The sequence below is a fragment of the Pseudorasbora parva genome, chromosome 23 (genome assembly GCF_024679245.1).
Source record: "Pseudorasbora parva isolate DD20220531a chromosome 23, ASM2467924v1, whole genome shotgun sequence".
Classification (NCBI taxonomy): Eukaryota; Metazoa; Chordata; class Actinopteri; order Cypriniformes; family Gobionidae; genus Pseudorasbora; species Pseudorasbora parva.
The window spans coordinates 27,949,732-27,965,430 of NC_090194.1; the positions used below are offsets into that span (position 1 = coordinate 27,949,732).

The 15,699-nt window shown below is 38.4% G+C and overlaps 1 protein-coding gene across 1 annotated transcript; it reads left to right on the plus strand.

The window, feature by feature from the left end:
- The first annotated feature begins 7,943 nt into the window (after positions 1-7,943).
- On the plus strand, positions 7,944-11,878 carry LOC137061859 (collagenase 3-like). Its single transcript, XM_067432478.1, has 10 exons — positions 7,944-8,045; positions 8,155-8,396; positions 8,471-8,619; positions 10,120-10,254; positions 10,370-10,531; positions 10,626-10,743; positions 10,818-10,948; positions 11,149-11,308; positions 11,394-11,497; positions 11,603-11,878. Exons 1-10 carry the CDS (start codon positions 7,944-7,946, stop codon positions 11,698-11,700), a joined length of 1,401 nt encoding a protein of 466 aa, XP_067288579.1. The 3' UTR covers positions 11,701-11,878.
- The last annotated feature ends 3,821 nt before the right edge of the window (positions 11,879-15,699 follow it).

The following is a 15,699-nucleotide window of genomic DNA, read 5'->3' on the forward strand; positions in this document are numbered from 1 at the left end:
CTGCCATGGAGTGTTTAAACGCGAAAGGCGAAGCTTGAATTTATGGGTATGTCCCTCTTTGGCTAATGTAAGATGGAGGGGGCAACATGGCGAACGGCATTCGAACCCCTCACCATTTTCAGTGACATATTATAAATTTATGAGAATACTTTATTACTTGAAAGAAGTAAATATACATTAATGAGCACATATATTTTGTGATAGAAGTGTTTTAGCTAAGAATAAACTAAAAAAAGTTACACAGTGTAGCTTTAAATGACCAAAAGTGCAGGGGAGTGCCTTCAGAAGGATGGCAGATTATTCTGTAACTTTTCTAAAAAAAAGTTTTGATGCAGCCCATTTTTTTCCCCTCATTCGTTTGAAATAACATTACATAATTTGTTTGTTTATCCTACTATCCTGTAGGATAGGCTGTGACTGGTATCATGTGTTCGTTCTAGCCATACTATTCCGTTAAAAAGAGGTGCAAATGTAACCCAGACTGAAATTAGTCAATTTGCAGTCCATAGAAAAAAATATTTTTTGGCAGATTTATTTTTCTATTAAAACTGTTTGTGAATAAAGAGACAATGATAAAAAAAGAGAGATTTTAAAATGCTTTATTAATTATATTAGTAACATGCAAATTACTGCAGCAAAATGTTTCCAATTAGAGTTGGAATCTGCACTGCAGACTGTATTGTCCAATTGAGTGTGATCACTAGCGATGCTGACTCCGCCCACTTTGAGCCGCAGACGAGACTGCGATAGAGAACAAACAGAGAAACGCGTGTGAACAAAGCTTAAGAATTTAGAGAGGAAAACGATCTAATTTCGAGAGATAACTAGTAACAACAACTAAACAAAGCATCTGAAAGTTAACTAAAGTTTTATTACTGGTCGAATTTAAAAGTTTTGTGAAATAACTTGTGAAATAACCTGTTACGGCCTTTTTGAACTGGAGCTTCGAGCCGAAGTTAGTTGAGTCATCACCATAGTTTGTGGTGTAATCTGGAAGAAAAATTAACAAACAGTGTTAATTGAAAGGAATCGGCCAGTTTTTGTTGTATATGTTGAAGTTTGGATTTTCTACTGTGATATGCGTGCATGGTGTGGATTCGTCCGCGCTGAGAGAAGAGAAAGATGGCGAGCCCCCCAGACTGAATTGGATCTTCTATTTTCCTATCTTCTTATCCACTCGGTGGTAACGTTTTTTCCCTTCTGAACTCTGATGGACTGCGGTATATTTTTCTAAACTGAACTCATTGAGTGGACTGAGGTGAACATACCTCCTATTTTGGAAGTTCTGTGACTTGGTTTTGTTTATGTAGTATATTTCTTGAACAAATTGTTATCTGGTTACATAAAAATTGTACTGAGGGAAATTCATGTGAATGCTTACTGTGATTTGAGTTTGCATTTGAAGCAAGTGCGTTATACAGTTAATACAAGAAAATTAGAACCTTAAATCGAACTAAACTAATTAAATTAAAGCAAATAGGCATTTAAATTAGAGAAACCAAGACTAAGCTAAAAAGGATAAAAAGAGAAATCCATCAACCAAAAGAGTCAAGAAAGAAAAAGGATTTTGCAGAATTTATTTTACCTGTTTTTTGGGTTATTAATTCATTTCAAATACGAACTTGATTATAGTTGAATATATTGTATTTCTTATTTTTTCCATTTTGTTAATATTTTATATTTACTTTGGTTTATCATTTGTCATTTACTGTTCATCCTAACAAGTAACAACACTTCAAAATCAGAAAAAACAACAACTACATAACCAATAGAACAAAATCTAAAACCTCAAACGTGTGTTGTGTTGTGATTTGCCTCCTGCGAGCTTTGATTCTTCTGATTGGCCCATTGATCTGACTCAGTCAATTGAATAACAAAATATTAGCTACTGCCTGATGGCATTGAGTCAACCATTCAGCTAATATTACTTATGTTTACCACCTAACGAGCGGGTGTTACACAATACTCCATATTTCTAAAAACAAAAACACGTTTTTCCAGTTGATATAATACAATCTTGGGATGCTGTTTGAGAAGTTATGTGTATGTGTGTGGTTTGCTACATAGAAATGTACAAATACAATAGATTTAGTTACACATCCTAAATTTTTTATTAAAATATAGGATGCTACACATCTTTACATAGGCTATAAATCATATTTCTTATCAATAGGATATATACATTGAGTGACACAATGTGGCAAACTAACTTTTATTTAGGCTGCTGATTAAAATGGCATCTTAAAGATGCATAAAAGTAGCCTGGATGCCACCCGAATTTAGCCCCGCCCACAATTTTTTTTAGGACGGGCAGTTCGGTCTGGCATTGCTCCATAGAGCAGTAATTATCTCCGAACAGAAACTATTCGGACCAATGAAATCATCAGGGCGGGCTTTAGACGATAACGGACAGATGATCAACAGTAACGTTATCATGCACGTCATCAAAGGAGCTTGGATTATATTTACACATTGGGAAAAATGTGTTATTTTGGCAAGGTTGCCTGCTAAAATTCGCACTCATGGGTCTATATATCACTTAATAGTTGCTTCAACCCTTGGACATAAAAAACAACCGTGAAAAAAACGTGGACTTGGCAACACAGTGCAGTTGATCTCTGTCTGTTGACATTTGACAATGCGATGCTTTGTTGCTCTGATTGGTTTGCTCCATTGGGCTGTGATTATGAGGCGTGTTTCAACTGAACCAGGAAAGACATCAATTGGATAGACCTACAAAGGTCTATCTAATTGGTGTCATTCCTAGTTCGGTTGAAACACGCCCAGAGGTGGAAAGAGTAACAAAATATTCTACTCAAGTAAAAGTACTGTTACTTCAATGAAATTTTACTTAAGTACAAGTAAAATTACTGGTCTAAAAATTTACTCAAGTAAAAGTAAAAAGTAGCTAATTTAAAATGTACTCAGAGTAAAAGTTACTTAGTTACTTTTTTTACAGTGGGGGTGGGGGACTCTCCCCTGTAGGGTTGTGATAGAATGAGATTTTCACGATATGACAACTATCTCAGAAAACATAAATTAAACATTTACTGTACCTATTATTAATTGATGGTAATTATCACTAGTTAAAATGATGTTAAATGAATGAAGAAGATTGGTCTTTTTTTTATTTGGTTGAACAAATGCTTTATTATAACAAACATAAAACCATTTGTTAATTTTGTTTATCAAAATTTCAATAAAACATGTCTAATAAACTAAATTCAATAAATTATTATGAATTTGATTAACAACTTATTTTTATCATTAATTTGTAAAAATGTTTAAGAATAATAGAGTCCATATGTAGTAGACGGAGCAGCTCATTCACAGAGAGAGAACAAGCAGATCATATATTCATATAGCATTCAATGTGTAACGAGTAGAAACATAGTGTGGCCCCTTTAAGAGCTGCGCGCGCTCCCTGAAAACGAGTTCTGCATCTTGTGTATGTGCACTGAGTTTTGAGCTCCCATGTGTGGGGATTATTCTCTGTTTTTCTGTTGCTAACAGTCAGTTATTTTGTTTTATTAAGTAATGCTGTGGACGGAAATGGAGTTTGTGATCAGAGTTCAGCGGGAAATAAAGCGCGATCTGTTTGACGTCAATCGCCTCCGTGTTTGCATCCACTCCAGATATATTAAGTGAGCTATCCGCATTTTTCCCCCGGACACAAGCGTTACAAATGTTGTGCTTTAATGTTCACAGACCATGTCGCGATTTGATTTATTTCTAAGGCCTACAGCTCTACATTCGAGTTTTTCGTTCATCCACCAGTTTGCGTGTATTACACCAAATCTACGTTATAATGTAAAGTTAATGTTCATGACTGGATTCCGGGATTCCCTCTGCGTCACAGAAATCAATCGGCCTAAGTTATAAAGATACCTTTATTTGCACAGAGGGATGTGTGCCCGAACATGTTCTATGTGTTTCTTCATTTGCATCCACATTTTGTGCAAATTTGATATCCAGGACAACATCACATTATTTTTTTCTATATCCAAAGTATTTCCACACTAGCCAGGAGTTCACGACGGCGTTTTGCTTTCACCTGGGTCTGCGTCACTGACGTCTGTCTTGTTCGTCTCCATCTGATATTTGCGCGCTTGTTCTCTCCCGCGCCCCACGCCCTCTATTCAATATTAGTCATTTCCGGATTGCGGTCTTTTTCCTCCTCTCTTTGCATTAATGATTTATTTTTACTCAGTAACGGATGTGGTTTAAAATGTAGCGAAGTACAATACTTTAATCAAAATGTACTTAAGTAAAAGTAAAATGACAGATTTTTAAAACTACTTAAAAAAGTAGAAGTGCACAGAAAAACTACTCAATTACAGTAACGCGAGTAAATGTAATTCGTTACTTTCCACCTCTGAACACGCCTCATAATCACAGCCCAATGGAGCAGTTTAAGACTCATATTCTGACTAGAATTGAGTATGACCACATCAGGCTAGCATAAAAGGTGCAAACAGAATACAGTGACATCAAAATGAGTTAAAATGGTCATTCAAACGGCAGTTTGGACAAGTGTGCACTGCAGATATGTGTGATTGACAGATCCGAACATTATAAATAGTGTTCTTTGATCGCTCGTTGTAGTTTAATCATATAAATAACAGATTTGTATCATGCTACTAACAGAAATGATGTTAAGTTGATTGTTTTAGTAACTGGCTTGACGGCCAGTAGCAGGACTGACAGTATTAAATGATTTAGAAAGAAATTCAGTTTGAACTTGAATGATTAGCTACACATCATAACTCACTGATCCCAGATCAGGCATTAATGAACACTGTTACTCACTGTTCGTGGCGGTGCTGTCAAATCCAAATGGTAAAGTTTGTGCTGATATCGCGACTGATAAACTGAATCCATTCTCTACTAATTCTCTGGGCGGGCAAAGCAGAGGAAGGGGAGGAAACCTTTCTCATTGACATCATAACAGGAGAATTCAAGATCAGCTCATCTGAGCTCTGATTTTCTCAAAGGCAGAGAAAGACGAACCAGAACTCGATCAAAATTTCTAGCCACTTGGGGACAATATTCAGGCTAGGGGAACTTATATTAATGTTGAAAAACCTCATAAAATAAAAATGTCATGGCATTGGACCTTTAAGCTACTCAACAGAAGCTCTTACTGTACTCATGTCAAAGTCGTGTTTGTTGTTTTTTGTGATGAAAGCATTTTGTGAGAGAATTAATGTTGCAAATTTCACTCATCTTTATTCAGAGCTCGCAGATACAAACAAAATAAATCACCCAACAGTGTCAGTCAGCTAACAGTGGGTGTTTTCACTGAAGTTCACAGCAGACACGCCCCTTGAAACAGAGCATTCAAAGGGCCAATATCAGTATAGAAAAAAAAGCCTTTTATTTCTAAATTATGACATTTTTGATGTAAAAACCATATGAACAATTCAAGTACACATCAGGAAAAATTATAAAATAATTAAAAAAAATCAATGCCATGGGACCTTGAATAGACAATTTGTAGCAAAATATTTTTTAAATTCCAAATATTTGTAAAAGTGATGACTTAAGAAATAAGTAATCATAAATTGCTCACTGATATGGTGTTGTCACTGCTTAGCCTTTCTGCACTTTACTAGAAGACCCTGGACCCACTTTATATTAGATGGCCTTAACTACTATGTACTAACATTGTAATTAATTATTTAATACAATGTACTTATTGTGTACATACATGTTTTTACATTGTACTTACATTTTATAAAATACCTGCATGTAATTATGTCTGTAATTAATTTCTGTAGTTACATTTGTAATTACACAGTTGTCACTTCCCTTACACCTAACCCTACCCTTAAACTAACCCACACCTGTCCCTAACTCTACCCGTATCCCACCTCAATATCAGCAAAGGTGTTTTGCAATACATTTTGAACACAGTTAGTACATTGTACTTATTTTTTTATGTAAGTACATAGTACTTAAGGCCACCTAATATAAAGTGGGGCCGGACCCTCAGTCATTTCAAAAGCACCCTGATTTGTGACACAGAATGTGATTCGATTCTGTCCTGATTTGTGCACTAGCTTTTGTCTTGTGCTTGTAGGTCTAAAAGTTTACAAATCTTAAAAGATTTTTCTCTGTGACTTCAAATTTATTGATACACATGCTCTGCAGCTTTAAATTCTTCTCTCACACGTGTTCAGTTGTTTTGCTCAAATTGCCTTCATATTTAATCACCATATTAGCAAGGCGTGTTGATTTAGAAAGCAACTAAATGCAAAGCCTCAGTGGAGATGACAATTCAGTGACTGAACAATAACCTGATCTGATCAATCTGATCAATAACGAAAAGCAGAAACTACATTAGGACATAATATTAAAAACTACACACCAACGTGGCACACGTGAAATTATGCCAAGCATCGCGATGTGTTGCGAATCATAGAATGACGACGATGGGTACCTGTGGCATCTTCATTGTGATGCCGACGCGTGGCGGATTGCTTTTGGGTCTTTTCTTCACTCAAACGTTTGGCCTCGGAACAGTTGGAATAATTGTACCTTTTCAATAAAGTGTGCCTGTTGTCTGTAATATTGTGTTTTATATCATATAATACACAAATCGATAGGTTTGGGAGTGAAAACGTGTTGGTCCATGTTATTTGTCAAAATGTTTAGGGCAGGAAACATTTCCTACACACCTAAAAAGAGAGAGAGACTCCTGTATGGGGTAAGTCTACAAATGACATATCAACTGTTTTTTTCGGGGCGATGTCAATGTAACATTAATTTAATGACGGATTAAGATGTTTCCTTCAACATTCTCCTTTTGTCTTCATCACACAAATCCAGAATCTCCACTTTAGCGTCTGACTAATTCATGTGAATGAGTTAATCCATGTTATTTTGATGTAGCCCATGTCTATACAGGAGATTGGTATTCTCCTGGCAGGCTGTTCTTGTTAATAAGAATTTGTTCTTAAAGGTATAGTTCTAGGCAAGTTTTTTTTCTCTCTCTCTCCATACTATAAAGTCAATGGGGCCTATCAACGGTTTGGTTACTCATTAAGGTTAAATAATAATATTAATAAAAAATAGTATTTCTTCTCAATATCATAAGGCTTCAGAAAAAAAAATGAAATATAGGCTACTGCAAGAGCCATATGGACCACTTTCATGACAGTTTTGTGGTGCTTATATGCATTATTGGTAATTAGAATGCCTCAGTCATCATATGTGTATTCATTGTCAAATATTACTCAGCCATCTGACAAAAAAGACTGATGATTGTCGTTACCTGCAGATCTTACATAACACCCCAAGCACACTTCACTCTCTTTGCACACATGCCAAGCTTTCTTAAGATTAGGGATTTCCCATTGATTTATTTAGTTCTGAAATGAATAACATTGCATTGAGTACAGGCGAACTCTAACAGAAATCCTAAATACAACTTTTACTGTTTTATACGTAAATAAAGTCACCATTTTCCTTTCTGGGGATATGAAAGGAGGTGGTTTAAATAGGTCTGAGTAAAATGTATAAATGACCATTGCCAGAATTTCCTGCCATGAACATCACATTTATTTTATTACATTTAAAAAATATATATTTTCTTTCTGATTGTTATTTGTCAATAATAAACATTTTGTTATTATGTAAACAAATATTTGTACCACATTGCCCTTGTTTTTGTTTATAATGCATAGAAAAACTTTGCATTATATAAAGGCATGAGGAAGAGAAATAATACAAATATCTGGGCGAGGAGGAAAAGGCTATGTCAAGAAAGTTGACAATCCTGTTATTATTGTCTTGCCTGTCAGTTTGATGGGTTACTCACAGAATTTATGGCTGATAATTTCACCCGTTGCTCAACACCTAACAGTTTTAAGAGTATATAAGTCTTCATCAGATGCTTGGCAATCAGAAGTAAAACTCAAGATCTTAAGAAGCAACTCAACATGAGGAGGATTCACCGCCAGCTGTGTCTTCTTGCAAGTCTGGTGCTTGTTATTCGTGCATTACCGATTGCAAAGCCCATTGATGATTATGACATTGCAAAGGTTTGGGGTTTATATGCTTCTTGATTGTTTTCTCTAATTCTTAGGCCTAATTCTTCAAATAATTCTTCAGGCCTAATTCTTCAAATAATTCTGTATTTGTATTCTTTAGAATTACCTGAAGAGCTTCTACAAACTGGAAAATAGACCTCCTAATCCTGAATCCCGAGAGCCAGATCCAATGCCTGAGAAATTAAAAGAGATGCAAAGGTTTTTTGGGCTCAAGGTCTCTGGAACGCTGGATAGAGAAACACTAGAGGTGATGAAGAAACCCCGCTGTGGCGTTCCAGATGTTGCTGCGTTCTCCACCTTTGGAAACGGACCCAAATGGCAGACCAACAAGCTCACCTACAGGTGTGTATGATATCAGTTCTCTTGCTATCACAGAAAAAAGAGAAGCAGAAACTGACTGTGGTCCTTTTCCACAGGATTGAGAACTACACCCCTGACCTGTCAGTAGCAGAGGTGGATGATTCCATCAAAAGGGCCCTGAAAGTGTGGGCAGATGTCACTCCTTTGAGATTTACCCGTATCTACAGCGGCACAGCTGACATCATGATCTCCTTTGCCACAAAAGGTATGTTCCCTAGCTCTACCCATTTATTTATGTTCATATTTTCGTGGTCATACTCAATTATAGTCAGAATATGAGTCTAATACTGCTCCATTGTGCTGTAATTATGGGGCGTGTTTCAACCGAACCAGGAAAGACATCAATTGTATAGACTACAAACAATCAGAGCAACAAAGTGATGCATAACGTTTTGATGATGTGGATGATTACTTTACTGTTTATCATCAATCCATTATCGTCTAAAGCCCGCCCTGACAATTTCATTGGTGTAATTACTCCTCTATGGATCAAGTCCAGACTGAACTGCCCGTGCTGAAATGTTGTGGGTGGGGCGGAGTTCGGCTAGCATCCAGGCTAATTTTCTTGATTAACATTGTGCTTTTTGTTTTGATTCATTCATTTAAACAAAATTAAAGCTGTGGATATTTTAAGAATGATTTTAGTATCCTAAATTGCTGTTGTAATAATAATAATAATATATGAAATGTTGTTCAATAAAATAATTACTGAAGCTAGGGCTGAATCTTTCGACAAAAGTAACAACATCACAACTAAAATAACCTTACTGCCTTTATTTTACCTGAAGGCCACTTATGTGTAAGCGGTCCTACTCAGAGTGGGATTCACTAATAAGGATGACCAAATCCATTAGCATAAGTCACTTGCACACCTCTTGAGGCCAGTGAAGGGAAATTTACATGCACCACTCTTACTGGCATATGTCCACTACACTCACCCCCCTAAACCTAACTCCCCTCCGGGTCATGGCACCAAAATGTTACTGGTCCTATTTGTCCGATTCCTAGCGAAGATCCGAATTGGGGTCTCTGGTGTGGGAGGTGGATGCTATTAAAAAGGACGCTAAATACTGCAGCTGCTAGCGTCAGTCGATAGCATGCCACTTGAGGCCAGGAGAGTGAGGTTTACACGCACATCTCGTACTGGCCTACTTCCTCTACATATGCAAACATACAGAAGGGAAAACCAAAACATGCTTTGTGCTCGCAATTGAACTAACAAAATAGCACAGTTTTATCTTAGACTACACTTTAAAAAATGCTGGGTTAAAAACAACCCAAGTTGTTGAAAACGGACAAACCCAGAAATTGGGTTGTTTGAATGGGTCAATTTGCTAGGGTTTAAACAACCCAATTTCTGGGTTTGTCCATTTCCAAACCAACTTGGGTTGTTTTTTAACCCAGCATTTTTTAGAGTGTAAATAGTGAAGTTTCCATTTAATTAAAGTATTTTCATTTTTATTTCGAAAATCTGGGAAAACTTTACAATGAATGGTCATAACAAAATGATCACAATCAAGTGATCAATTATTGGCCAATACAAACTATTCAACATATAAAAGTCATAGAAGATAAAAAAGGGAAATGTTACATCCTTAATGCAACTGAAATTTGTTAAAAATAAAGCTTAGGATTTCTAAACTTAAATTATATTATACAATAAATATATGAAAAATTAAATGTAAAGCCAAACTCTTTTCTACAGATCATGGTGATGCTTACCCTTTTGACGGACCACAAGGCATTTTGGCTCATGGTTTTCCTCCCTCAGCTGGAATTGGTGGAGATGCACATTTCGATGATGATGAGGTTTTCACTTTTCGCACACCAAAGAATAAAGGTAATAATTTTTTCCCGTTTTGTGCATTTTGTTTTGCTAAAAGTAGTTTTGAGAGATTCGTCATCACCACTTTAAATTCCAGTAAAAATCTAAAGTGGCACTTAATTTTCTGCAGGTTATGTCCTGTTCTTGGTGGCTGCCCATGAATTTGGTCACTCTTTGGGTCTTTTTCATTCCAAAGTTCCTGGTGCTCTGATGTTTCCAACATATAGTTTTACTAATCCAGAAAGTTTCTCTCTGCCCTCTGATGACATTACAGGGATTCAGTTGCTCTATGGTAATATTATCTTCAAGAGTACATCTATAATGTTTGAGTGAAACATACTCAGTCGTTTTTTTTTTTTTTTTTTACTATGTGGTATTTCTTTCAGGCTCAAATAATGACAGAACCACTAACAGACCTGGTCTAGCTCTTAACACTTGTGACCCTAACATGATCTTGGATGCAGTTACAACTCTTGAGGGAGAAACAATGTTTTTCAAGGACAGGTAATACATAAAACAAATAAAAATCTTATATATAAAATACTCTTAATACTCAAACTTCATGTGCCTCTGTGCAGCTTTGTCTGGCGTAGGTCTTCGAGCGGAAGTGTGACAAAACATCTTATCAAGAATTTGTGGCCTAATGCTCCAGACAACATTGATGCTGCTTATGAGCATCCAGTGGAAAGAATACTTTTCCTATTCAAAGGTATCTTCTCAAACACTCTGGGAATGCTGGAACCACAGTCACACTTACAATCTCTGTAAAATAATGCCTTGACAATGGCCAAAACGTCAAGCATTTTTTTTAATCAATTAAGTTGAATTTCTGTAAGAGTGAGAGTTGCACATTTTTCAAGTTTAATCGCTGGGGTGAAAAAAAAAATTAAGGTCTGTATTATTTTATAGGTAAACAAGTCTGGGCTTTTAATGGAAACAGTGTTGAGCCAGGCTATCCCAAGCCTCTCAGTAGCTTTGGTCTGCCACCATCTGTGGCCAAAGTCAGTGCTGCCATCCACGACAAAACCTCAGGAAAAACACTGCTCTTCTTTGATATATATTTCTACAGGTTGGTCGAGTGGCGTATCAGAAATAAAAACATTAACATTTGCTCTGAAAAGATATACAAATGTAAAATATCCCTTTTTTGGTAGCTATAATGAGATGACAAAGAAGATGGACAAAGTTAATCCCAAACGTCTGGAAGATGGATTTCCAGGAGTGACTGGAGAGATTACAGCAGCCCACATGATCGGCGGTAGGTGTTTCTAACTTCCTTCACTACAGATCTGTAACAATACAAAAACAAAATTCTGGCCTCAATGTACAATTTCATAATGTTCACTGGCTTCTTTTCTTCTAGATAAAATGTATCTGTTTAGTGGGACAAAGGTGTATGAGATCAGCAGCAGTAGGAAGCTTCTGAGTGTGCTGAAGAATAATCACTTTCTGTCCTGTTAGTCAAGTTTTCCTGTAACAAGAAAGTAATAGCGCGTAACTACAGGACTTACTTAAATGCATGTACAAAGGAAACGGTAACATTTTTATTTTTGCAATCTGCTGATCAAAGTTGTCCCTGGACTTCTATTTTACTCTTGTTAACATTTTAAAAGAATGTATTTATATAACAATTTTTAATGCTCTTCACTATTTTCAAATAAACTTTTTAACATTAAACATTTCACGAGTTTGTGTGCCCATATAATCTTAGTGAAAGTGGTAAACAGATTTGGCTTGCTGTCTGCCATAGAGGGGCTCGGAGAGGATATTCTACCCAAGCGCCGATTGCCCCCCTATAACAGGCAAAATTGAATGAATAAATGAATGAATGAATGAGTCATTTATAAAGCGCTTTCATATGTACTACTGTACACCCAAAGCGCTTTTCACTCGTGTCAGGGATCTCTCCTCAACCACCACCAGTGTGGTGTACAAAATTGTACAAAAGGGAGAGCAGGGGAGGAGGAGGGATGTTGCAGGAACTAAAAAGGGGAAGAGGTAAGCTGCTGGTTTTATACCTTGGTATTAATTGAAAGATTAGTTTGGCGTACTCCTCCCGAAATTGCGTTTATTAACTTCACTTCACGAGTTTGTGTGCCCATATAATCTTAGTGAAAGTGGTAAACAGATTTGGCTTGCTGTCTGCTATAGAGGGGCTCGGAGAGGATATTCTACCCAAGCTCAGATTGCACCCCAAAAACATAATGCAGAAATAGACAGCAAGGAAGAATTATGGCAATTTGAACAGCTCATGATTACTTGAGGAGTCTGCGTAATTATTCCAGAAGACCCCCCAAAACTGTAAAATAGACTGATTGGAAGATGGCACTGCAGCAGCATTGAGGTTGGTAACTGCTGTGGCAGTTTATGAAAAAGGTGAGGTGTTGCAGCAGCAGTCTGGCATTGAGCGGGGCACTGCAGCAGCATTCGCAAATGGGCACTAAGGCAGCATCAAGCATTCTCAAATTGGCGGGGCACATCAGCAGCATCGAGCAAACACTGCAACAGCGGTCTCAAATTTGTTGGGGCACTGCAGCAGCATCAAGCAAAGCACTGCAGCAGCCTCAAGCATTCTCGAATTGATGGGGCACTGCAGCAGCATCAAGGAAACACTGCAACAGCAGTCTCAAATTGGCGGGGCACTGCAGCGGCAGTCTCAAAATGGCGGGGCAATGCAGCAGCATTGAGGAAAACACTGCAGCGGCAGTCTCAAGATTGCGGGGCACTGCAGCGGCAGTCTCAAGATGGCTGGGCACTGCAATGGCAGTCTCAAAATGGCGGAGCACTGCAGCGGCAGTCTCAAAATGGCGGGGCACTGCAGCGGCAGTCTCAAATTGGCAGGGCACTGTAGCAGCAGTCTCAAATAAGCGGGGCACTGCAGCGGCAGTATCAAGCAAAGCATGGCAGCAGCAGTCACAAAATAGTGAAGCACTGCAGTGGAAGTATCAAATTGAGAAGCACTGCAGCGGCTGCATCAAATTGGAGGAGCCCTACAGCGGCAGTATTAAATTGTGGAGCACTGGGCACTGCAGCGGCAGTATCAAGCAAAGGATTGCAGCGGCAGTCACGAATTAGCAAAGCACTGCAGTGGAAGTATCAAATTGAGAAGCACTGCAGCGGCTGCATCAAATTGGAGGAGCCCTACAGCGGCAGTATTAAATTGTGGAGCACTGGGCACTGCAGCGGCAATATCAAGCAAAGGATTGCAGCGGCAACCACGAATTAGCAAAGCACTGTAGTAACAGCATCAAATAGGAGAAGCACTGCAGCATCAAATTGGCGGAGTACTGCGGCGGCAGCATCAAAAAGGAGAAGCACGCCGCATAAAATTGGCGGGATTAAAATCCTGAGATTCAACCTTAATTTTTTTCATGCATGTGAAATACATAATAAATTGTAGCCTATGTCCTATTAATTTTATTGAAGGGTATCGTTTATATGTAAAATTATATAACTGCTGAAAACAAACTTGTGATTTGAAGAAGCCTTTCATTAGTGATATTGATAAGTTACTATGTCACACGAAAGTTATTTGCAATAGCTATTCAGATCATATTTTTACTAGGCCTTGTTTATTTGCAATATAATGTCAATCTACAAAACAAAAAAAAACATGTTTTTTTTTGCAAAAACTTTCCATTATCCCTTTTTAAGGAATGAGTAAATCCCTTTTTAAAATACAATAGGGGTTTATTTTAGTACAATTTTTCGTTTGCCTAAGTTACAAAGTGTCAGGTTGTTGATAAAAGGCAGATTTTGGGCGGCTGGATTTTGCAAGTGTTGTTATGGAAATGGCATGCCATTCAGGGACGAAATAGGGACGTTCGCAAACTGGCCAGAACAAAATGTCCTCGGAACGTCCGCCAGCGAATGTTCCAAAGCAGACAAAATGCAAACGTCCGCCAAAAGTCTGCGAGCGAACATTCCACCGCGGACCAAATACGGATGTCCACCGAATGTCCGTCAGCGAACGTTACAATTCGGACCTACTGCGGACCTAAACGGACGTTCGCAATGTCCGGGGGACGTTCCCTGCTTGCTGAGACTGCAGCGGCAGCCTCAAATAGGAGGAGCACTGCAGCAGCAGCTTTAAATAGGAGGAGCACTGCAGTGGCAGCATCAAACTGGAGGAGCACTGTAGTGGCAAGCAAAGCCCTGGAGCATCAAGCGAGGGACTGTGGCATCAAGGGAAGAACTACAACAGTGATATCTAGTAAAGCCAAATACTGCAGCGGCAGTATCAAATTGGCAGAGCACTGCAGCATCAAGCGAAGATGACTTGTTTGATGAGGCTGAGGTCCGAACGAAAGTAAAATCGAAAGGCCTCTGAGGACCACCAACCCAGTAGTATAATTGATGGTCTGGCAGTCCTTTTTGGCCTGCGGTGGTGTCTGCTCCATTGCGGAAGAAGTGAGATGAATACAAGTAAGCCTAAATACTGTCAGGGTAGATAACAGTGAAAAGGTGAAACAAAACAGTGAAACAAAACACCCACAAGGGGGAAAACTAAACTTGAAATAAACTAAACACAAGGCGCAAGAACATATAGCACACCAAGGAACAGGGTGACATCTAACAACGATCCAGCACAGGACTGCAAACACAGGGAGATTATAAAGGGAACAAACAAGGCAGGTAATGAGGGAGAACAGGTGGGGCAAATTAACCAATAATCAGATAACAAGAAGGGCGGGGTTGACAGTTGACCGGAGACATGACAAACACAAGCACAGGTTCAGAAGTGACAAAAACACAACATGTGCTACACAAGACATGACAGACATGTGACAAATACCAGACTGGGTGGGGATTTGCTGAAGGTTTTTTAATGAACTTCACTACTTGGTGACAGGAAGGTTGTTCTCATCAGCAAACAGCGGGTTGAGATGTGAGGAGATCTGCACCTCCCTGTGGCAAGGGAGAAGGAAAGATATTGATATTGCTGGATGGGTGTCAGGAGATTGAAGATAGGAATGAAAAGGCAGTTTTTAAATAGATCAGTTTGTTGCTTTTGTAATGTAAAATGTATTATATAGCTTTTCTGGATTTAACAGAATAAAAGCCAGAAAGAACAGAAATATTGAAAGCATGTGTGGACAGGAGAAGCTATACTCACCTGTGGAGGAGGAAAGGTAACAGTCAATGTCGAAGAGGCCGTGGAACTATTGCGAGCAGCCGTGGAACTAATGTCTGCGGTCTTGATAAAGCCGGCCTAAATAAGCGGAGTACATGAAACTGAAACTGAAACGACCGTATAGATAGTGCAGTTGTTTGTGTTGATGTTTGCGTGTAGCAGGGAGAACGCTGAATGCGGCGTGAGAGTTTTAGTGAGAACACACGAGCAGATCGTGAAGTTGCGCTTTTGAATTCCTCTGGGAGAAATGGAAAACCCACGCTGGATAACACTTGCCTGAGCGCATTGACGGATTTCTCAGCAGGAGGTACGAGGCTTAACATTAC